Source organism: Salarias fasciatus, chromosome 22, assembly GCF_902148845.1.
Source record: "Salarias fasciatus chromosome 22, fSalaFa1.1, whole genome shotgun sequence".
Taxonomy (NCBI): Eukaryota; Metazoa; Chordata; class Actinopteri; order Blenniiformes; family Blenniidae; genus Salarias; species Salarias fasciatus.
The window spans coordinates 20,608,800-20,632,273 of NC_043765.1; the positions used below are offsets into that span (position 1 = coordinate 20,608,800).

The 23,474-nt window shown below is 42.2% G+C and overlaps 3 protein-coding genes across 7 annotated transcripts; all 3 read left to right on the forward strand.

The window, feature by feature from the left end:
• The first annotated feature begins 64 nt into the window (after window positions 1–64).
• On the forward strand, window positions 65–3,212 carry vps28 (VPS28 subunit of ESCRT-I). The gene is made up of 10 exons (XM_030120792.1): window positions 65–102; window positions 1,134–1,197; window positions 1,300–1,328; window positions 1,534–1,571; window positions 1,683–1,772; window positions 1,874–1,979; window positions 2,071–2,172; window positions 2,528–2,581; window positions 2,667–2,758; window positions 3,016–3,212. Exons 2-10 carry the CDS (start codon window positions 1,158–1,160, stop codon window positions 3,134–3,136), a joined length of 672 nt encoding a protein of 223 aa, XP_029976652.1. The 5' UTR covers window positions 65–102; window positions 1,134–1,157; the 3' UTR covers window positions 3,137–3,212.
• A 1,651-nt stretch (window positions 3,213–4,863) lies between these two features.
• mapk15 (mitogen-activated protein kinase 15) lies at window positions 4,864–12,393 on the forward strand. 4 transcript variants are annotated; one of them, XM_030120789.1, is made up of 15 exons: window positions 4,864–5,097; window positions 5,204–5,326; window positions 6,290–6,388; window positions 6,898–6,927; window positions 7,920–8,010; window positions 8,444–8,574; window positions 8,880–9,043; window positions 9,223–9,362; window positions 9,449–9,506; window positions 9,614–9,751; window positions 9,881–9,986; window positions 10,104–10,419; window positions 10,594–10,724; window positions 10,871–11,026; window positions 11,149–12,393. In XM_030120789.1, exons 2-15 carry the CDS (start codon window positions 5,237–5,239, stop codon window positions 11,341–11,343), a joined length of 1,845 nt encoding a protein of 614 aa, XP_029976649.1. In that variant the 5' UTR covers window positions 4,864–5,097; window positions 5,204–5,236; the 3' UTR covers window positions 11,344–12,393. The 4 variants fall into 4 exon arrangements, with proteins under 4 accessions (XP_029976649.1, XP_029976651.1, XP_029976648.1 ...); XM_030120791.1 differs by having other exon boundaries at window positions 4,864–5,086; window positions 10,594–10,721; XM_030120788.1 differs by having other exon boundaries at window positions 4,864–5,086; window positions 11,149–12,392.
• Window positions 12,394–13,293: 900 nt separating this feature from the next.
• On the forward strand, window positions 13,294–23,458 carry grinaa (glutamate receptor, ionotropic, N-methyl D-aspartate-associated protein 1a (glutamate binding)). Of its 2 annotated transcripts, none has more exons than XM_030120420.1 (7): window positions 13,294–13,426; window positions 20,760–21,096; window positions 21,283–21,401; window positions 21,482–21,682; window positions 21,804–21,932; window positions 22,275–22,418; window positions 22,555–23,458. In XM_030120420.1, exons 2-7 carry the CDS (start codon window positions 20,793–20,795, stop codon window positions 22,702–22,704), a joined length of 1,047 nt encoding a protein of 348 aa, XP_029976280.1. In that variant the 5' UTR covers window positions 13,294–13,426; window positions 20,760–20,792; the 3' UTR covers window positions 22,705–23,458. The 2 variants fall into 2 exon arrangements, with proteins under 2 accessions (XP_029976280.1, XP_029976279.1); XM_030120419.1 differs by having other exon boundaries at window positions 13,323–13,422.
• Window positions 23,459–23,474: the final 16 nt, after the last annotated feature.

A 23,474-nucleotide genomic window follows, 5' to 3' on the forward strand; every position in this document is an offset into this window, starting at 1 on the left:
TGTTCAATTTTCAGTAAGGCGCGGTGGACACATATGATTTGACGTCACTGGTCCTTGCGGGAGGGTGTGTTTACATTGACGTATCAGCCGTCAACCAAGAGGGTGAGTGAAATGTTTTCATTATTCTTCACAAATGTCACCACTTTAATCGCAGTGAATTAAAGAAACTACGACGTACTCGTTATTATGATCGTAAATCTTATGAGCGAAGTGGTGAATGTTGGAAATATACCTCCCTCCGGTGGAGTTATAATAATACAGGAAGGGCTTTCGAGTTAGCTTTAGCGGCTAACTTCGAGCTAGTTCAGCAAAACAATCAATTGTTCGATGACTGTTTTTTTAGTACCATGTTCCAGTACATAGTTAAGGGTACATTTTTCGAGTATGTGTAAATGCTGATTGAATTTTTGTTTCAACCTCTCACTGGTGGCGTTGTAATGTTATGAACTAGTAATAATTGCAGCAGGAATCGGGCCATCGGGCGACCAAAGTCTCACATTTCACAGATAATGACAACGCACTTCCTCAGTGATCCTGAGCTCGGTGATGAAAACAAATGTATGTCATATGTAGGAGCAAACGCTGCTCGTGAAAAAAACCGGGAAGTGTTGGAAAATGTGCTGTAAATGGTTCTTTAGAAATTGATGGATTTCGGTCTGTGCTTTTGTACCAATCACCAGTTATTAAAATGATGGTGTCATTCTTAAGGAGTACATGTTACCTAGAGTTCTACAAAGAGATTTGAGTCTTTGAGATCATCTCTGATTTTTAATCATGTGATCACACCAGTGTTTAGACTTTTTAACATCATAGATATTTGTAATGGACTAAAGTGGTATTTATTAGTTTCAATATGAATTTCATGAAAAAACGTTTAGGATTTAATTTGTGTTGAGACACTTCATACTTGTTCTTATTTTTGCAGTCAATTAATTATTCATAACTGAAACTACAAGAAAAAACTTCAAAGAAAAACTGTCAAACTGAAATAACAAAGAAGTATAATTATCATTTGGGTTGATTTCATGAACGGTGGATAAATTCCTCGTAAATGGATGAAAAGTGCTCTGTTTTAATTACATTTGAATTTTTGATGAGTTTTCCATCAGTCATGAGGCACAAATCTTTTTCAGGTCACCTTCCGATTCATTATCATTATGTTCCATGGGATATCAGTCACAGGAGGAGTCGGAGGAGGTAACCAATTCAATATATACAAACGTGTTTAATTATAATTTAACTCTGCAGAAAGCTTTGTGTTGTTAAATAATTAAAAGCCTTGTTTTTTTCTCTCTATAGCTCCAGCCAACAAACCTGAGTTATATGAGGTAAATATAAACACAGATCAACTGTATTCATGACATTGATTCAATTTAGCCTCGAATAAAAGAGCTTTGCATATTGTCCACTCAGACCTATAAATATTCCAGTAGTAACTATGACACATGGTTCTGAAAAAAACACAGTTTTAATTGTATCAAAAGTTTTCATATTTTAGCTTTGAATCATAACTATCAGAATTTGTCATTTCAGGAGGTGAAATTATACAAAAATGCACGGGAACGAGAAAAGTGAGTGAATAATTATTAATGATAAGTCTAATTTAAGCAAACAATCATGATGTATGGATTCTCTCTTTTTTCCAGTTTTGTTCTATCTTCATTCTTGTCTTGTTGTTGCAGGTATGATAACATGGCTGAGTTGTTTGCTGTGGTAAAGACTCTGCAGGCCTTAGAGAAGGCGTATATCAAAGACTGTGTAACGCCCAATGAGTGAGTAATAAATCAATCTCGATGTCATACTTGAAAACCAAAAAAGAAAAACACCTCTTCTATTTTCAGGAGCATGACTTTGTTAATGTTTTTGGTCTCAGGTACACTGCGTCCTGTTCCAGGCTCTTGGTCCAGTATAAGGCTGCTTTCAAACAGGTGCAGGGTTCCGATGTGGGCTCCATCGATGACTTTTGCCGGAAGTACAGAGTGAGTTCACATGATATTATAATCTTTTTCACGTGTCTTTTGATATCATCTGTTGTTTAGTATGGATCTGTGCCTTCATTTTGTCTCCCAGCTGGACTGCCCGCTAGCAATGGAAAGAATTAAGGAGGATCGACCGATCACCATCAAGGATGACAAGGGCAACTTGAACCGCTGCATTGCGGATATAGTTTCTGTATGTCCTCTCTTCATCCCAACATCCCAACATTCAGTTTTGGGCCTTGTGCCAGATTGGAAAAGGCTTTTTGTAGTGATTTAATTTAGTGTGAGCTGGGAGGCTGAAGTGGTTTCACTTAATTTGGCTCATCCTCTGATCAGACGTTGAAAAATGTCAGTGAACGATGCCAGCTCTGTCCACTGCCAACTGCAGCTCATAAAATCAGACCTATTAATATAATCAGTAATCAGAAAGTGAGATCCGGGAAAGGAATATTTGTTATGCTTATGTTACAAACAGTCGAGGAAACATATTTGTCATTGCTGACTGTGAACATTTGTTGAATGTTATGTTGTTTTCCTCCAACCTCCAGCTCTTCATCACCGTCATGGACAAGTTGAGACTGGAAATCAGGGCCATGGATGAGGTATATTTTTAAATGCACGTTACCTTTTCGTAATTTAGCTGCTTAAATGGGCATCGGACTCACTGGGCTCACTTTATTGATCCAGATCCAACCAGACCTGAGAGAGCTGATGGAAACTATGAACAGAATGAGCAACATGCCTCCAGACTCCGAGGCCAAGGACAAAGTCAGCCTCTGGTGAGTTCCAAAGGGCCACTCGAGTTGATAGATTATTAGCAATCTGTTTTCTCCGTCTTTGTTTATTACATGGTGGCAGCAGTTTGTCATTAACATCCTCAGATGATTGTGGGTCAGGTTCAGTCTGTGACGTTTCATCTGTGAGCATGGCACAAAAGACACATTTTAGTCTGCATCCTCCCTGAACTGCAGCCTTAACTGGCTCGTACTTCAGTGCTGCTTCACCAAACTGTGCTCCCGTGATGTTTTGACCACAGGTTGACCACCCTCAGCAGCATGTCAGCCTCAGACGAGCTGGATGACAATCAGGTACGCCAGATGCTGTTCGATCTCGAGTCGGCCTACAACGCCTTCAACCGCTTCCTCCACTCCTCTTAAAGCATCTGACAGTCACAGATCCATCTGTCTGGAATATCTGAAATATCAAGAGAAGAAATGTGCAACTTTCTCCTGACTTTTGTGGCAGGAAGTGGATTTTGTTTGGACAAGTTTTCTGTCTCATATCCACCTCCTGTTTTGTTTTATTTTTATTTCATTCTGTACTCGTGGTTCCTGTGATCTTTAAACAAGGAGTATCCTGTTCAGAATCCTCCAGCTTGAATGCTCCGGTGATTCTGGACGATCATGCTGCCTGCAGCTGAGTTTTCCAGGCTTAACCTGCACTGTAAGCTGCTCCACTGGCATTTTCTATCCAAACCTTGTATGAAGAAATCCTTACACATTGGCTGTTTAAATCTGCCCTCGACATGACAGTTTACGCTTCGTTTCGTACTGTAGCGTCTAAGAAAGGTCTAATTTTATACCTACTTTTTGCAGTACACCAACAGAGAAGTGTGGTATGTTTTATCAAAATGAAAAAATTCATAGATCTTATTTTTCTTTTGATAATATAAATGTAAGACCTTACTTGTCAGTGCTTATTTTTTGTTGTTTTCTATCACTTGTTGTTTTTTTTATTGCTTCATCAAATGATGTTGTGTGTTAAATAAAGCAAAATAAAGCAAAAAGATGAAGTTCATCTGCTTCATCTGTCAGCAAGGGGAAAGAAGCTGATACAGGAACCATTTGGACTTGAAGATGATTAGACAACTCTTAAAATTAATCATTGAAAATGAAATTAGGGTGGAAAGAACTATGTGGTGTGCTTATTTTTCTGTACCGTTCTGTTAACATACCTACGCCATATTTAAGTTAGTTTTTCACTACATTGTAAGTGGGCAAAATGGAGGTGGATCTACTTCCTCATTTTGCTTACCAAATATGTTTCAACCCCCCTAAACACCTTTAGGGAGAACATATTTATGAAGATTTCTCATTGTAAATAATAGTTCTGATTTTTAAATAAAAGCATGTAACACCTTTTTAGAAATAAACTCTACAAAAATGTATGTTTTGCCTTTTTGTGTTGTTTGTGAATCAGGAAATAAAATGTTTCTTCAGAGTTTTTAAATTCTAATGGGCCAAATTATTGTGAATGTGACAACTCTAATCATTTTGTAGGGTTTCAGTATTTTAACAATGGTGTCAATGATATTTGAACTGCACGTGCCAATTACTTTTTAAAATATAACAGTTGGATTTGGGCTTCTTTAGAGGTCAGAAAGCTTTCAGACAAGGTCTTCTTCAGTTATTGTGTGCCTGCCTTTGAACTCGTTATAAGCCAACAATTTCGTATAGCAGGGACATCACTGAGAGATGAAATACCTCTGCATAGCCTATGGGTAAAATAAATATTGAACAAGTCATCATCTTTATCAGTAAGTGTATATAGTATTTTTGAAGGTGCTGTTGATGTAAATTTAGAATCCATTGAATCCACAGATGCAAAGAAATGAAAACATTGTTTTATTTCTATTTTTTATTATTATTATTATTATTATTATTATTATTATTATTATTATTATTATTATTATTAATTATTAATTATTTTCATTACCATAATGTATTCTTACGTTCTCGTCCTCACTTTCGGAACCTCCCAATACGTCATCCACGGCACCGTCTCCATGGCAACGCGTCGCCGCACGTTCCGTCACGAATTCACGCGCCGTGTCTCCTTTAAGAAACGGGCGGCAGCGTATCCGTTACCACGACGACAAGAAAATTTACAAAACTCCGGAGCAGTTCTGTTTGTGGCGCCAGAGCGAAGCTGACCGGACGGGTTTCCCGTAAATTAAACAGCTCGTGCTTCCGTGCAGCCGGAGGTTATGGACAGAGCGCGTGAAACCCTGTCAACACATGGAGGTGAAACAAACTAACCTGCTCTTTAACCGAGACCTCACCGAGAGGCGCCGCGTCTGACCGGACGGTTTGCATGAAGGTCGCCAGGTGAGATGCAGGTCTGCAGGAAGACTCCACTTTTTTTTTTTGCATTGATAATATCGAGTTGAATACTTTATCTCTCGTGACTTTTTACTGCAAAAAGCCAACGCTTATTTGTTTCAGGGAGTGGTAACTGAGGTACGCACCAGGTGAAAAATGAGTAAAAAGTATGAGTCAGCAAACGTCTCCGAGGTGGAGGAGCATATTTCTCTCAAATATGAAATCAAGAAGAGACTTGGGAAAGGGGTGAGTGTTTCTTTTAGTTAATTCCGGTCATTTTAACACATATTGCGCAAATAACTTACAAAGTACTTTACTGTATGTTTAATAAACATTGCTTGTTCTTTGCAATGCAAAATATCTGCAAGGTTTCATCATTTTTTTTTTGCCTCTTATGCTCCCTCTGTACTTATTTCAGCCTTTAGAAAATTCCTGAAATTCCCCAGACTTAGAGTTCTAAGTGAATACCGATGTTGTAAGCAAAGGAGTTTTACTTACTTTGGCGAGACAAACTATTTACTTGCAGATTAGCTGCTGTATGAGGACACTTGTTCTTTTCAGTCTGAGACCTTTTTGTTTTTCTCTCTCTCTCTCCACTTGCTGAGGCTGGAACAGGAATAAATACAGCCAGCTCTCTTTCCATTGTCAGTCCACAGGGATTCACAAATTGCTGCTCTGCTCAGAACGGCCAGCTGATCTCTGTGATGTAGCTACACACACCACAGTTGCCACCTGGACACACCTGAGGACGACTCAGGTTACACAGGTGTTTAACCTGTTTGCTGACTGTTGGGTGATGCTCTTAAAGTCAGCAAGCGCTTGTTAAACCAGCTCTATATTTAGATTTACAGAAGCAGAGTTCCTTTAACTGTCCTCAGTAAACTTTTATTTTAAAAGTCACTTTGTTGAATATTGTCAGGTGAGTTTCGCTACATCATCTGCAGCACTTGAGGTTCAGTTTTCCTGATACAATGAGGCTCCAGTTCTGTGTGAATGTGATCTGATGCCTCAAAGGCTGTGGTGCTCCTACCACATACGTGACATTAATCCTTCATCTCTGATGTAATCTCTGAACCAATATCAGTCTTTTCTCCATTCATTTCTTTTTCGGACCTGGTCAGCATCCTGTATGTATAAACTTGTGTCAGACTGTCAGTCGACACCTGCAGGTATAAAATGTGAGCCTGTTGTCTGATCTTCATATCTCAGGCATACGGCATCGTCTGGAAAGCGGTTGACCGACAGACAGGCGAGATTGTGGCTGTGAAAAAGATCTTTGATGCCTTCAGAAACAGGACCGATGCCCAGGTATGGAGTTTAAACCAAAGCTGTGGCTGTAATTTGTTACCATCGACTAAATGTCTGATCTCTGTATTGTGTTTTGATTATGTAAAGATGAAGCCAGGCTTTCTCTCTGTCATTTTTTACCAGGTGCAGATTTCCAGTGATTATAGCTACTCTTCAACTCAAAATTGATTTTTGAAGTACCTGCCAGGAGAGGTTCAATGTTCCAGTTCACAAAGCAAAGTGGGATTTAAATTTCACTATAAATAAAAAAAAAGAAAGAAAGAATGAAAATCACAAGAGAACAATTTTGTTTGTAAAATGTAATTTTCACACTTATATATCCTATAATGTTATTAGGAAGCAGTTCTATATCACCTGTGGCTCCTTTCCAGTTGGAAACCACTGGTCTCACCACTCTGTCTGCATTTTGTCCCTCTCCTGTCTGAAGTGCATGAGGAGCTTGGCTAATGATTAAATAGAACATGAGGCTTGTGTGTGCCTGATTATAATGGGATTTTTTTCTTTTACAGAGGACTTTCAGAGAAATCATGTTCCTTCAGGTAACTATAATAATTGCTTGAGTTAAAGAATATCGCTGATGTTAAGCACAACAACATAGTTTGCGGATTTAGCCTCACTTTCACCCTCAGTGATGCAGCCACCCTGAGTAATCTGGAATAACTCCTTTGATTACCATGCCTAGCCTGTTGTGGTAAACCAGTTATCCATCACCAGTAAGGTTTTAAACCAGTTCTTTAAAGAGCTGCATCGCTGCTGTTTAATATCATGAGAATCATAAAAACATTTTTAAAAAAGGCCTCTCTCATTGGTTTCCTCATCAGTTGAGCACTCTGCCGGTGCAGGTAATGGTGCATGCATGCAGTGCAGGATGTTACTCTTGCTCTGCATTCATTATAAACATTGTCTGAATAACACATTTACTTTTAGGTGGAAATTCTAAGTCAGTCTTGGTCAGTTTTTGCTCATAATCCTTTGTGTGGACATGACTTGAACGCGTTTTGGTGTTCAAACACAGGATCTGTCATTCACTGCATCAACATGGTGCTTATGTGTTTATACTGGGAGTAAGAGATGCTTTGCTGAAGAAAATGAATAAACCCAATTGTTTTATCTGATATTAAGAGAAGTTAAGGTTCGTTTGGTTACATAAGAAGCTGTTGCAGGTCAAATTAGGCCATGGTGGCCTATCGAAGCCTTGGTAATTACTAGAAAACAATGAGCATTTTTATCAACGGGACCTCTGTTTTTCACACATTATGTAATGTATCAGTTTTATTTCTTATGTTTTGACCCACATTCATGCTGAGCCACTGGCCCCAATCAGCTTTTGTCATCTCCCAGTAAAAGTCTCCACTGCTGGAGTCACAGGATTTGTCGAGACCGTTACGCAACTTGTGTTGAATGTTTCCCAGCTGTTTACACAACCTTGACATCATCTCACCCCGTAACTAAGGTTTGCTTTCTCTGTTTGCCCAGAGTGGGGTTTTTTTTCTCTTCTTCTGTTGCTCAGTGTTTTTAATTCTCGTTGCAGGAGTTTGGAGATCATCCCAACATCGTCAAACTCCTAAATGTCATCAGAGCGCAAAACGATAAAGACATTTACCTTATCTTTGAATATATGGGTGAGTGTTCAAAATCATCTCGCTGCCTGAAGACAAGTATCTCTTAATATTGCAACACACTGACATGGGGGAGGCTGCGTCGGCTTTCAGCAGTTTAACTTGGCAGTGAGGAGGTGGAGGCTGATGTGTAGCTGTGTGTGGAAGCAGGGCTTGTGCTTCCTTTGGCTGGCTGCACGTTGTTACTGCTGAGTCCACAGACCCCCCCCCCACCCTCCCTCTCTGCACAGCCTAATCCCTGACTCCACTGCAGCATCGCAGGGCTGACCCGCATCGTTTCTCTCTGGGTGTTCATTTTCTTTGGGATGGACGAGAAATCGTCTCGTGTTTGTGGCTGTTGTGTGTTTACACCCGTGGCATGACTTGAAATCACTGCAACAGTCACATGCTGCCCCCCCCCCCCCCCCCCCCCCCGCTCCTCCCTTCTCTGTGCCAGACACCGACCTGCACGCAGTGATAAAGAAAGGCACTCTTCTGAAGGACGTCCATAAACGCTACGTGATCTATCAGCTCCTTAAAGCCATCAAATACCTCCATTCAGGGAACGTCATCCACAGAGACCAAAAGGTACACCAGGCTAAAAAGATGGACTTACTGCATCTTTAATGACATACAGATTAATTATTTTGTTCTTTTTATGTATATAATTATAGTATTTCTGTCATGTTTGAAGCACAGTGTTCACAAAGTGACTGTTTTCTAAAAGATTCTCATCATGACCCTCAAATGGCTCTTCACCCTGGAAATGTGACTTTACTTCACTTCTCGTCTTGTTTTTGTTTTCATAGCTGGGCCAAGCTCTGGGAACTGAAGTGTAAATCAAACTATGACCGCCTTTGTGAGGAATGTTTCTCTTGTCTGTGTTCCCACAGCCGTCCAACGTGCTCTTGGACGCTGACTGCGTTGTCAAGCTGTGTGATTTCGGCCTGGCCAGATCACTCAACCAGATCCAGGAGGACAGTGGGAATCCTGCACTGACGGAGTACGTCGCAACGCGCTGGTACCGAGCGCCTGAAATCCTGCTGGGATCCGCAAGGTATCAGCCGAGATGACATCTATCCCCATGACCGGAACTATTTCATGTACCCTTTTTTCATTTTATTTATTTTTTTTTATTGTTGTTTTTGGTTACATTTTTTTATTTTTTGCAAATCAGACAATTCGGTGGATTTGATGAGTGCCTCTGTGCTCAGCAGTCATATATGTTGCCCAAAGGTACACTAAAGGCGTGGACATGTGGAGCCTCGGCTGTATCCTGGGAGAGATGCTGCTGGGAAAGGCCCTGTTTCCCGGGACTTCCACCATCAACCAGATAGAGAAGATCATGAGTGCCATACCACACCCCAGCCCGGAAGGTTGTTAAAAAAAAAAAAAAAAATGAAAGGATTAATGCTATTTCTTCACATTACTGTTTAAATATATTCTTGCTTTGATTTTCCAGATATTCTCGCAATCAAGTCAGAGTATGGATCGTCTGTCATTCAGAGAATGCTGCTAAAGTAAGACTTTTTAATGATCTGAAGTCTTCATACATCCTGCAGAGAGTGGATCCAGATACAGATGATTTTGTCTCAGTTTGCACTCCTCTTTGTGCTTCCGTCTCCAGACCACAGGTGCCTCTGGAGGATCTTATCCAGCCGTCTGTGCCCCCCGATGCTCTGGACCTGCTGAGGGGCCTGCTGGTATTTAACCCAGACAAGCGGCTGACAGCAGAGCAGGCCCTCCAGCATGCATATGTAGCCAGGTATCAAAGCTCAGGCTGTCACTTTCATGGATGACTATAGTTGAACAGATGTTAGAATATATACTGACTCTGTTCTGTCATTGCTGTGTATTGCATTTATGTCTTTCCCTGTATTTTATCTCCCTGGAGGTTTCACAATCCAGCCAAAGAATCAGCTCTCAACTGCGACGTAGTGCTGCCGGTGGACGATGACGTGCAGCTGTCTGTGGTTCAATATCGCAATAAGTTATATGAGGTACAGACTGATTACAGATGTGTGGAAAGAAACATTGAACGTATGTTTTAATTCCACCTGCCAGGGGTCGGTTCGTAGCTACAAATAAAACTCAGTAGTCCTCCTCCTCACCCGCAGATGATGCTGGAAAGGAAGACGAACCACGGGATGCTGCGGCTGATCCAGCCGAAGGACGGAGGCTGCGTGAGCGGCAGGGAGAAGCCCGCGGTGACAAGTCAGAGAGCAGAGAAGAGCCCGGCGGAGGTGAACTCCGAAAGAGACGGCAGACGCGAGGGAAAACCACAACGTGAGACAAACCAGGTGCCTTCTCACCTGGGAATCGCCAAGCATGAGGCTGTTAATGCACCGAGCTCACCTGCTGTGGAGAGGAAGAGTCCCACTGAAATCCCTGGATTAGGAAAGCCCACATATAACCCCATCACTCACGCCCCAAGTATGATCTTTTTTTATAGCAATGGGTCAAAATGTACTTGTGTTCTAAAAAGAAGTGTTTACAGAGAAAATCACTTCTCAAAAATGTTCATAGAAAAAAAGCTAATCCTTTATGTGGAAAGGGCTTGAATGTACCTCAGGAAGAAAAATGTAAGCAGCTCTTGTCTCTGTGCAGATGGTTTCGTTCGGAGTCCTGCTGCTCCGGTTCATCACTACCACTCTGCAGCCGGCGGCAGGAAACCAGTTGCAGAGACCAGTAATGGAAATGCGACTGCATCACCAACAGAGAGCGCCAGCGCTGCTGTAGTGAGACACACACCTGAACCTCCTCACTATTTTGCTTTTCTCTTCTTGTGATGTAATCTGTGTCTTTCACTCTAATTTTGGCTCCTTGTTTTTCCTCTCGCTGCTCTTCCTGTGGGTGAATCTCTGTCTCCCGTCCCTGCCTGCAGCAGTCCATGGACCAGATTCTCCAGCGTGGCCGCTCAGCGCCGGCCACTCATAACCGCTCCTTCTCTTTGAACCTGAACCAAACCCAGAACAACCCGCTGGTCCGCAAGGATGAGCCGTCGTTATCTGCCGGGCTGCATGTCGCATCCGCGCGCTTGGTCAGTGAATTCCTGAGAATATTGGTATCAAATCCACACATTTAAGACATTTTCTGTTCATGACAAAACAACTGAACATATGATGTTTAAAGTTTCTTTAACTGTCGTTCTCTCTCACACAGAATCAACGTTTAAATTGTCATGGCAGAGAATCCCGTCCACCGCCACGGTTCAGCAAGAAAGTGTTTCAGACTAACTGCAACGTGTCTGCTGCCGGGGACCCTCGAGCCAAACTGGGCAGCTACTCTCAGGCCTACGGCACCATCAGCAAGACGGGGCTGGACGACCTGCTGCAGAGGCGCCCGCAACACCAGTGACTGCTGTCATATCAGTGGATCAATACGGCCAGGGCGGCTCCACTGTTTGAACACACAACAGACTTTGCCTTAAGCGTCTTGTGATAAGACGTGATGTACGTGGCAAACAGAAAATGTTCTTGTAAAAATAAACTATTAAGACTGTTAGAGTAGAGGCCGCGTATACACTGTTAAGATTCCGCCCATGGAGAGATGGATTTACATTTACTGTCTGTGTCAGTAAAATCTAGTGTGGTTTATCACATTCAGTTCATATAAATATGTAACTGGATGTAATTTTCGCAAAAAAGAAAAGATTTTAACGTGAAATTACACAAGTTTGAGCAACCACAAATGAAAATGATAACAGATTCTCTGCATCCTAAACAGAGACTGAGGACCTTATTTTCACTGTGGCCTGCTCTGTCTGTGTCCCATGTTTTATTTGGTAATTCAACTCGTGTGTTGCTTTCAGAATATGCGCCACTGTAGCACAACATCAGCAAACATGTCTTCTCTACTTGTGTCTCTACTAGCGAGTCCCTGCCTCAACACTGAAATGATACATCTCCCCAAACGCATTTACTGTTATATAAATGTCACAATCAAGCTCAGTGAGTCTAGATGCCTCCACAGTGTGAGAATATTACGGTTTACATGCTAATCTCTGAAGTTACTGCCTGGCAAGCTTTTCAGTTGAACATTTTCATGGTAGAAAAGCAGAATACATGTGAAATATGCAAACCGGAGCATTTTTTTATGTGTTGTGAGTTTACCATGTGGATACAGAATAAGCCTGCTTGTTTTCTGGTGTGTATAGAATGCAAATCCTGAAAGATAATTTATGCCGCTAACCACAATCAATACTGACACGGAACTGACATATACTGTACCATGATCCTGTGCTCATAAACAATGTAACAACCAACATTAAACATGATTTAAAATATCTATATCCACTTCTAACCCTATAGACACTGTGACAACAATGTATATAAGTGGCTAAGGTATAGATTTTAAATGGCTGCTGTCAAATAAATACAGCAGTGTGGAAGCTGTTCCCTCTGACATGTTGTGAATTTGGATCACATCACTGCAGTTCAGTGGGCTTTTCGGTACTTGCACATTTAAGAGTTTATTCAAAAACGTAATTTTACTGATACCGCAATATATTTTATTCACAAGTCATCTACTTTGATATTTTCAAGGTCACAATTACTACTTTTTTTAAAGTTTTATTTACACCTCACTCATTTTCAGAATTACTTTTATCTCTTGGATAAGAAATGGGTACAAAAACAACTGAAAATGTAATTGCCATCTTAAATTTTAATTGAAAATTCATAAATGCAACATATAACATAGAGTTTTTGAATTTGTTTCAAAACAACTGTATATATGAAGCTTTAGAAACTGTGTTAGCCTAATTTTAAATGTTAAACGTCTTTTTTTTTAATTTATTTATTATGTGTAAATTCGCAAAAATTGCTCTTTGGGTCATAAAAGTTGCAACTCCTGGCCTACATTTAATATCTGAGGATGCCACCTTTATTTATATGTAAAACACAACATATTCCCTGTGTGTAATGGCTTTAAATGTGGGTCAAAAAACAGCAAAACACTTTGAGAGTTTTAAGAGTACATTTACTTGAGTAATTTAATTTCAACAACATAGTTTCGCCTTTAATTGAGTACAACTGAAGCAACGTGTACCTCTAAATTAGTTCTTGTTGATCAATCTATTTTAGACCGCTGATAGAGCGCATGAGCGCTGCGTGTCTGTCCAGATCTATCTAGATCTTTCCACTGCGGCGTGATGAACACAGCCTGAACGCAGACAGCAGAAGCCACTTTTGTTTTTTGTTTTTTTGTTTTTTATTTCATTTTTCTTTCAGTTTGTCATCTGAAACGACGTGGAGGAAAACACTCGGTCACGGTGACAGCCGCAGCTAAATTGTGTCAGGTCGTATGATGACCGGAGATTCCCACACGTCACGTGACCCGCTGCGCGTGCTGTCGTCAGCGGGCCTCGACCCAGTTGTTCAGTCCGGAGCTCGAGGAGGAGGAGAAGTGGGTCTCGCGTCCGTCTGCGGCCACACTGAAGGTACCGCCGCCGGCCTCTATTTGCAATATATTATGCCTTTTTATTGTTGTTCTGAGCTTCGTATTTCTTTCTTTTTTATATTTAAATGTGTTGCTAAATATAATATTAATAATAAATACGCGAGCGTCGCTTTTGTGTTCACGCGCATCAGTGTCCAGCCTGTCGATAGCGCGATGGAAAGCAATAAAAAGCAGGTAACGGTCGGTTTAGTGAAGAAAACAGCAGCAGCCGCAGCAGCAGCATGGCGCTTTAAACGTGGGGGCGCGGCGTGTGGTCAGAAAATAATAATAACCTGGACTCATGATGGCGGGCGGGCGGTGGGGTTCTTCTGCAGTTATGACAGGACCCTGCGTGGCCCGAACTCGCACTTCGTCCATGAACCGTTATGGCGATCCGGCGGCGCCCCCACAGCTCGGGGGAGATGTTTGTTAGCTAGTGGGTCGTGGCAGATGAACGCAGTGTCGCATTTATCTGCTTCGCTGAGGCCTACACGGCGGGAGATGCGCCGTCTGCAGGTGCACCGTGCAAACCACTGCGCGTGTGTACGTGTGTGCTCTGCTGTTAATAACAAATATGACTGATTCTCTGAAAAAAAAATCTGTATGAAAATGACATTTCTTTAGCGTATTCACACATCATAATTTACACCGTGCAGATGCAGCTTGTTTTCACAGTGACAGCATCATAATATTTAAGGTATATTAAACTATTAGTACTAAACATGGTTTCACAGAGACAAGATAGTTTACAGGTAGGTTGGATTTGTGACATTACTCTGTAGACATGCAGAATGTTACAAGAAATGCTGAATAATAAAGGTGTTATGTTTGGTAGATGACAAACACTGAAAGAATGCTCACTATGTTAGATAAATGAAAGTAAAACCACTTTAAGACATGCAGCTTGATGGCGGAGTTTCAACTTACTTCATATGAGGTCTTATTAGTTCCTGTTTTTTATCCCAAATTAATACTTGTGGCATTTCTCTGGACTGGAAATTGCGAATATTTAACTTCATTGATAAATTTCAGTAGTATAAAATAATCTTTCTAGCATTTTCTAATTCTGTTCTTGAAAGAAATTATTGTTTGTCATCTGATTGATCGGTATCATTTTAATTATATTATCTACATAGCTCATCATGAACCTTAAGAATAATTGTAAGAGAGCAAAAATATAAGAATTGACCAATTTTGGATGATTAATGTTACTTTGTTTACTTTTTGAGTTAATCATAAAAAATGTCTATTTTGGTGACTACTTAATTGGGAATCTATGGTATCAAGAAGTGTTTTCTTTATTTTCAGGAAACATTAGCTCTTACTGTGGTGTGGCGTTTTTTCACATTGTTGAAGTAATATATGTTGATATATTACTGAAACTGAATTTTTGGGACAATTTACAGCCACAGTATTATTTGTCAATGCCATAAAGCCGTCCTGATCACTCTTAATTCATTTCAATACAGCCAGCTATCACATACATGTATTTTCCCACACACTGCTATATACCATGAAACACATTTTAAGTCTGCTCTTTGTATGAGGGCGTCATAAGATAAGCACTGTCTTTGACTTTAGTCTGGGGCTGTTCTCATTATCTATAATGTGTCACCTGAAAGATAGCGAATAGGTCTTTTCCTTATGTCTGACCTGTTTCTGCAGCGTGAGCTGCAGTCTAGACTAGTCTAGACCTTATTTTGTCCTTGTGAGGCTGCCGGCACGATGTCTTCAGTGACATTTTGACAGTTTCTGTGATTGAGTGTCTTCATGGGGTTGCAGCAGTGATGATTGCGTCACGCATGGTCGTCATCTGATGCGATCTGGAGCAAATTAATTGTCAGCCTTCGAATGTAGTGGATGCTCAGTTGCAGTGCTTCTTCCTACTCGTGGCCTTTATGTCCTCATTTCTAATTCGATCAGTCTGTGAGGCACATTCTTCACTTTTGTTGTATAAGATGTGGACAGAAGAGCAGTAAAGCTCATCTATCTTTGCCAACACCACCTCCTGAAACTGGCAACTGCTCTCTCACGGTGAGGGGCGAGTGTTTCATCCTCTTGAAGCTCTGAACTGCCAATAAATAACTTTATTCAAGCTGTTGGCTATGTTTCCGCAGGGTATTTCTGTCTTTATTATTGCAAATGTGCTTTTGTCGTTCATTTAGCATTAATATCATTCATTATACCAGAGACAGAGTAGATTGTTATGTCACAGTGGGAGCTGTTTGTTGACGAGCTCTGCTAACCTACCTAAAGTGCAGCCATCTGCCACGAGGCGAGGTGTCTGAGGGTTTGACACGGCGTGTCACGATGACAGGACGATGCCGCGGCGGTTCAGGAGCCAGTTTTATATAATAGTACACAAAAATGTCACCGCTTTGCAGTGAAAGTTTTTAAAGAGTTTGTTGTTGTGGTCTGAAGTTCCTATTGACTTTTTTCTCTCAGGATGGAAGACAGTGTAGCTTTATAAACTTAGCTCATAATCATGACAGTGAAACAGCATGTTGTTTCAGATTATATCTCGCCGTAATGTTTGATATTGATGAAAAACTGTACAATTTTGTATCTATTAATAATTTTCTAAACTTTAAATTCAGCTTTACATAGTTGTTCACTGTCCATGAGAGTTGGCTGCCTCTCGGTTTACCGCCTCACGCCGTGACGAGCCGCCCTCTGCGTTGGCCTCACCGCTTTGTGTGGCCATTCCTGTTGGGTCGCCCTGTTTCCTGGTGTCGCTCAGACATGGACATAGCATGTCATATACGGGAGTGTGGAGGTATTGTTCGAGCCAGTTGGCTCTCTGGCGAGCCCCCCTGATCCCTCGCTTTAATCTAATTCTCTCTCCACCCCCTGCCCCCCCAGTGATAGCTATCAGCAGACGTCAGGGATAGTGGCGCTGTCTATCCACAGCAACGGGGCGTCTCTCCTAAGAGGATTTAAAATCTCCTACGTAGAGCTTGTAAAGCTGTACGGACGTGGACTCAAACTGAATCCCTACTGTTAAAAAAAACAAAAAAAAAAAACTGCGCTGTCTCTGACCTCTTTGCACAGATATGGGAGTGAAACTGTTGTGGTTTCCTGAATGAACTTGTGCACTTGTAAGATAAGATGAACCTTTATCACCTGTAAGTGTTCTCAGCCTCACTGTAGAGCTTTCCGTTCCAAATTGCGTTATTTCGTCATTTTGATTTCATGACATCTGTGACCTTGTACAGTCATGAAGGGAATAGGACACGAGGAGAAAAAGAAACTGTTGTCAGAGTATCAGAGGATTCTGCTGACTGTCTGATGTTACTGCTTCTTTCTCTGGCCTGCATGTTGTGTTGCTTTGAATTATACCCCCTGAAAAAAAAACAAGGGTTCCATATGTAAGTGTAGCTCTAACATTGAAAAAGCTCAGTTTGGTAATAAGACTTTGGGCTGTCTTTGTTTTTTGTTTAGCTTCTGGAAAGCCACACAGTTTGCCATGATGATTTTTTTTTTAAACAAATGACTCATTGCAAGCTGTTAACAAAGGTATCCACTCAAGTTCTTGTTTAACGCTTGCGAACAGTTCACTCTCACGTGGTTCACAACTTCACAATCCTCTGCAGCCCTTTTAAAAGATGAAAACATTCACCTACACAGCCAGTGCTGAGGTTTCAGGAGGCTATTTCTGTCTGTCCGAGGAGCAGCTACTCTGTAGTAGTCCACATGGCTAATTTACTGGAGCTCAGAATAACGAAGTCCATGAGAAAAGCTAAATTTGTTCAATTCTACCTATATATCTACAAGTCTATCAATATATTTCTTTAATTCGGGTTTTATCAATGTAGAATTGTAAAACAAAATGCAGTGAATGACTACTTATACACCCTTTTTCAAGATAATTTGACATTTCTTTGTGTAGTCTGGTAGTTATTCGGTTGTAATATGTGTTTTTGTTCATACAAGTTACAAATGTGAGACGGGCAGGAGGAGGCTGTATCATGTCATAAACCACAGAACAAAACAGAAAGGGTTCTGATTATGTTTCAACTTTGAAGAAATGTGTATTTGCAACATTTCTTTTTACAGTTACACAAGAGATAGATAAGCACAGTTTCTACAAGTGTTCAGTGATAAAATATACAGTGACGGTTACACAACACAACTCAGAGACAGAAGCTTGTAACTTCTTGTTCACACTTCACTCCCAAAGGTGCAATGATTAACTATTTTTCTGAGGTTGTGTATTAACCATCTCAATGTCAAAATTGTGTTTCCTTTTCTTAACCTCACTGGGTCACCGTCATGAGACGAGCAGTGAGATTACATCGTTTTGGACCTCAAGTGGTTTTCTTCCGCCCATTTACGCAAGCGCAGCACCTTTTGCCCTGATATCTTCAGCTCCGGTGTGATTTCACCCTCGTCGTCAGTTCCTGTCATGGACAACAAGTTACGTATTTCACGTCTTTAGTTGCAAATTTTCCGTGGACATCGGACTGGGAGGAGAACCACATGCCTCGAGTCATCCCGTGTCACACACATCACATGACTATTAAGTTACTTGGGCTATTCATTTGCACTCCCGGTTTTGTTCATTTGTCAGATGTTCTGTCTTGTGTTCCACAAACAGAACCGTGTTTGTTTAAAAGACATTTGTATGAGATTACAATCTCTTTATGTAGACTGCTGTACAGAGAGATTGGTGAGCTCTTTCAGGAAAAAAAACCCAACAGAATTGTTGCATTAAGTGTGAAGTATTCATCCATTATAAACCCATTGTTGTCCCAGGAGGGGTCTGCCTCCTCTGATAATGAGTGTGATCAGTTATGATCCTAATGGATGTTGTCAGCATGTCTGTGGCGTCTCGGTGCGCCGTCCTGGACGGACAGGGATCACGAGGACACACGTTGGAGTCCGGATGTCTTTGCAGGGGTGAAATAAAGCAGCGTTGCGTAATGCTCCCTGCTAATTCAGTGTGGCCCGGAAAAGGAGGGAGGAGAGGGATGCGGGCTGTAGTTGTCAGCCGTAAACATGATTTTTAGCGGCCTGTTCTGCTTCTGAATGGGTGTTTTTGTCCCGCCGTGCAAGCTCTTAAAGTTGAGCATGTGTACTTTGTGGAAAAAAAACTGCTACCTAAAGTGTACTTCCATTTGTATGCATTTATATACACAACTGTCCAAATGTGGACGGTATAGTTTGAACTGCACAGGCCTAATGCAGCGCTGTAAAGCCGGCCTGCTCTCCTCTCCTCGTCTATTGCAGTCAGCAATTGGCTCAGTGGCTTTTTGGCTCCCTTCCTGTTCAGCAGCAGTTTTCCTTTGGGGATTGTAAACCTGCATCACACATTTGGAGCACTAATCAGCCTTGTGAATCCGGCCTCTCAGGCAGAGAGATCACTGTTTTCCTGTGTGCCGCTCCGTGCATGCAGATGCCCCGTTGCCATTATAGATTACAATGCAAATGGCACGGAAACCTGTTGACCTGCGTTGTGCTAAAGGCCTCATTGGGGGGGGATGGTCACTGCACAAGTGGCCAATATGTCAGGTCTCATCCTGAGGCAAAGCAGATTAATAATACATCTGGTTACTAAGGGCCCGCTGGAGTCCATGGTAACACAGCACAAGCATGAGCAGTGTTTACTGTCTTCACCGTCCAGCCCTCCCTCAAGTCTTATTTCATGCAAGACAAAAGCCGTGCAGCCACTCAGTGGGATGCACATGTAGGTTTAAGAGAAACATTTGTGCAATCATTGAGGGCTTTGTCTGCTTTTTTTTTTTTTCCCAAGGTGACTTCAATTTTATGATTTTACTTTGTTTTGACTAGTACATGGTCACAAAACTTTCTCTGTTATCTTGAAGTTTTTGAGTTTCTTAGATTTGATTAATGGTCTGGGGCATGCATGGATTTCACTGGTAATATAGTACTGGTAGGTCAATGGTTGTTTTAAGTACATAAGCACTTTATACCATTTTAAATTTCTCCAAATCCTGTATTAATGGCTTTAGTTCATGCGAAAACATATCAGATGTATTTTCATGCCATAACTCTCATAAGATTTTGTGGTCGTTTAGTAATATCGAAGAAATGATCAGAGCCTGTCACAAGCCGACTTCCCCCCTAAATGTTATTCTGTGAGAATTACTGTCTTGTGTTCATGGACTTCAGAGCAAATAGCATATCTACTAATATAAGATCACTTAAAATGAGGCATTTTCTGGATGTGTGATTTATTATTAATTTGTCTTTCTCACCATCCTCTCGCCACCTGTCATTTTGAGTTTTTTGCTGAGCTCTGTGATATTTCACTGACTTTATTGCACACTGTTTCCAGAAGTCACTGTCATTTTAATCCTCTCTTGAGTTCCTCTGTTTAATCTGCTAAATCTATTCTCTTCTCTCTCTCATTGTTTCTGGTCAATTTGTTATAATTGGCAGCAGCGTGCTTCTTTCACATGACTGTGATCAAAGCTAGATTGGAAAGTTCAACATTAACTGAGCATGTTACATTATTTATTCAGGCTAAATTATTTCAAACAGAAACTGACTGATTTAAACTTGATTTAATTCTTATTTCTTATTTCTAATGGGATTTTTGGTTGGTTAAACTACCTGTTTTCTAACTGTCACATCTTAAAAGTGTCACTATGAAAAATACCCGGTATTTCAATAAAATGTAACTTGATTTGTGTGAATGGCAGGCTGATTATGATCTCAGTCATGACAGGAGAGACCGACATGCAATGAATGCCTGACCTGGAAGCTACACAGTAGATTTATAGTTACATGCTGTAACAGATGGCCGGTACCACAGAGTCTAGTCCCTTTTAGGTTTCTTCCTGTTTTTCATCCCTCCATTGCCTGCGCTTGCTCATGTGGTGTCGTAAAGATCTTTTTCTTGATTAGGTACAGATGTGAACCTCCATTCAATGTAATTTGTGTTCAATAAAACTGATTTGAACTGTATTTTAGTGTGTAAATACTCAAAAACACTTTTAAAAATCCAAAGCAAAAGTGGCTTTAAAAAGCCAATCTGTTGTATATCGTGGTGTGAAACAGAAACATTGTGTCGCACTGCTCAGCGTCTCAGTTCGGCCCTGCTGCTGCATGATGTGACGTCCTGCCACTTTTCTAATCAGAGAGATGCAGGCCTCGATCCTCTGCCAGGTTGGCCTGGACGACACGGCGCCGTTATTCTTTTCCCTCCGTCGGTCTGCATCAGTTGAGCACCGAGCGCTGTTGAAGCTGTGGAAATATTCATAATGCAAACATAAGATTTCTGTTTCATGTGTTTTTTTTGCTGATTAATGTGTGTTTTGATTGAATCCCTGAGTTCTCAACGTAAATCTCCATCTCTGTTGTTCTCGTAGATTGTTGTAGCGGTGTGATCAAGCCTCCACACCATGTCCCAGGACAAGAGCGGCTACCCCATCATGGGTGAGAACAACCCACTTCATAACAATGTGTACGGGCCCCCTCAGCCGGGCTTTGGCATGCCCCCTCCCAACTACAGCCAGGCCCCCGGGGGAGCGTACCCGCCGGCAGCAGGATATGGCCAGCCGGGCTTCCCCCAGGCCGGCCCGGGCTTCGCCCCCGGCCCCTACCCTCAGATGCCTTACCCTCAGATGCCCTATCCACAGGGCCCCTACCCTCAAGGGCCTTACCAGCACGGACCCGGCCAGCCGGGCTTTCCTGGAGACCCCTCTGGTGAGTGCTGAAAAGAAAGCTGTGAGTCATCTGAAATAATTCTGGACGTTTTATTTATACGTCTGAAATTGTCATTGACTGCAGCCAGTCCAGCTTAAAAGATTATTGATTTTTCACTTTTCTCATCACAGCTGTCCGTGAGACGGGCTCAGATGGACTGATCCTTTCTGTTTGTGGATTTTTCAGGTGGGCCTGCGGGTAGCCCTGGTTACCATGGCGACGTGCCTCCATCTTACTATGACAATGAAGAGTTCACAAACTCTGGCTTCGAGGACAAGTCCATCCGCCAAGCCTTCATCAGAAAAGTAGGTCTCAGTAAAATAATGAAGGAAGGACACGTCACTCGTGGAAAAACCTAATTCCTCCCTCGCTTCCTGCCCTTCAGGTCTTCATGGTTCTCACTGTGCAGCTGCTGGTCACCTTCTCCTTTGTCGCCGTCTTCACCTTTGTGGACGATGCCAAGCTGTTTGTGCGGAGGAATCCCTGGACGTACTACGTGTCCTACGCTGTCTTCTTTGTTTCTCTGATCGTCCTGAGCTGCTGTGGAGACTTCCGCCGCAAGCACCCCTGGAATCTGGTCGCTCTGGTAAGCAACTGCCATCCCTAAATATAAAATCAATTTACCAATGCACTAAGAACCTGTTGTGATTGTTTAACTGTACGGATCATTGTCCTCTGACTTGTACGCCATTTTTCCTGCCTTGCAGTCCATCCTGACCTTGAGCCTCTCCTACATGGTCGGCATGATCGCCAGCTTCTATGACACGGAGACGGTCATCATGGCCGTGGGCATCACCGCGGTGGTCTGCTTCACCGTGGTCCTCTTCTCACTACAGGTTAACAGACGTCACCTGAAAACCTCTTCAGACGCCACGTTTTGAGAGTAGTTTACCTGCTTTGCAGTCTTTATGTGTTACATTTACTGATATCACAGTGGAAGGAAATGCATTACTGTAATGTGGGAGATATTAAAGCGTCAGTGTGGCTTTTTCTATGATTCTTCATGATGGGATCAACTTGTGCTGCACAAATTTAGTGACCAGACTATCAAAAACTAATCTGAAACACCAACGCCTGTTTCAATAAACATATCAGCACACAGATCACTTCCAGCGAAGCATTTCCTAATAAAATTGAAGCTCCTAAAGTCTGTTTTGTCTCTTGCGCTTGACCCACAGAGCAAGTATGACTTCACTTCGTGTCGGGGCGTGCTCTTTGTGTGCCTCATCGTGCTGGTGCTCTTCTCCTTCCTCTGCATCTTCATCCGCCACAAGATCCTGCACATCGTCTACGCCTCGCTGGGGGCGCTGCTCTTCACCTGCGTGAGTTTAACACCGACAGCCTCCTTGGCCTCCTCAATTTTCACTGTGTGGACATTTCTGACTCGGCATCTTAAAGGATCGTCTAGATTTGATTTTCAAATTATTTTAACTGCTGACGCTTTGGCTCTCTGTGCAGTTCTTGGCTGTTGACACTCAGCTGCTGCTGGGAAACAAGAAGCTGGCCCTGAGTCCGGAGGAATACATATTCGCCGCCCTCAACCTCTACACCGACATCATCAACATCTTCCTCTACATCCTGGCCATCGTGGGCCGCTCCCGCGAATGAGCCGCACCCCCACCTCCACAGCAGCCAGATAGAGAATGCCTCCCTTATTGTGAAATGTTTGCTGACCTGACCTTTCTCTTGACACGTTTCACCTTTTCCTGATGTCACCCCATTGAAACAGTTTATCTCCCGTTCCACACACACACACACACACACACACACACACACACACACACACACACACACACAGGTCCGTTCCTTTTAACCAGGTAGCAGCGTTTTGAAAGAGATGCACCCTGCCGTGAACTTCACATGAGCAGGAACTATTTATTTATGATCATTTTCGTCATCACAAACAGACTTTAGCGGCCTGTTGTCAGTTTTCACCACTATGCTCGCTCTAACTTTCCTCCGCTTCTACTAACACCGATGGTTATGGCTACATTATCTACTCCACATTTTCCTGTTTGACATTATCCTACTGCTGCTTGGCGCTCGGTCGAGCAGGGGCTTTAACGGAGTACGATTGGGGACGACGACACTCGATACTGACGCATACCAGCTTTTCCTGAGGAGAGGTCAGTGTTTAGACATAACTTGGTCCCCCGCCTCCCGTCACGTCTGCGACCCTCCACCGTGTCTGTCCCCTTCGGCCTGCTGGTGTGAAGTTAACTCTGCATGGCATAAACTGGAAACACGACTAAAGATGTGGTATGACTTTGTGAAACTTACCAGAGGAAAACCTCTAGCTTGCTTGTCACGGCTGTAAATAGTTCTGTGTATTACTGTATATGATGCCAGTAGCCCCACCCCCCCAACCCCCACCCCCA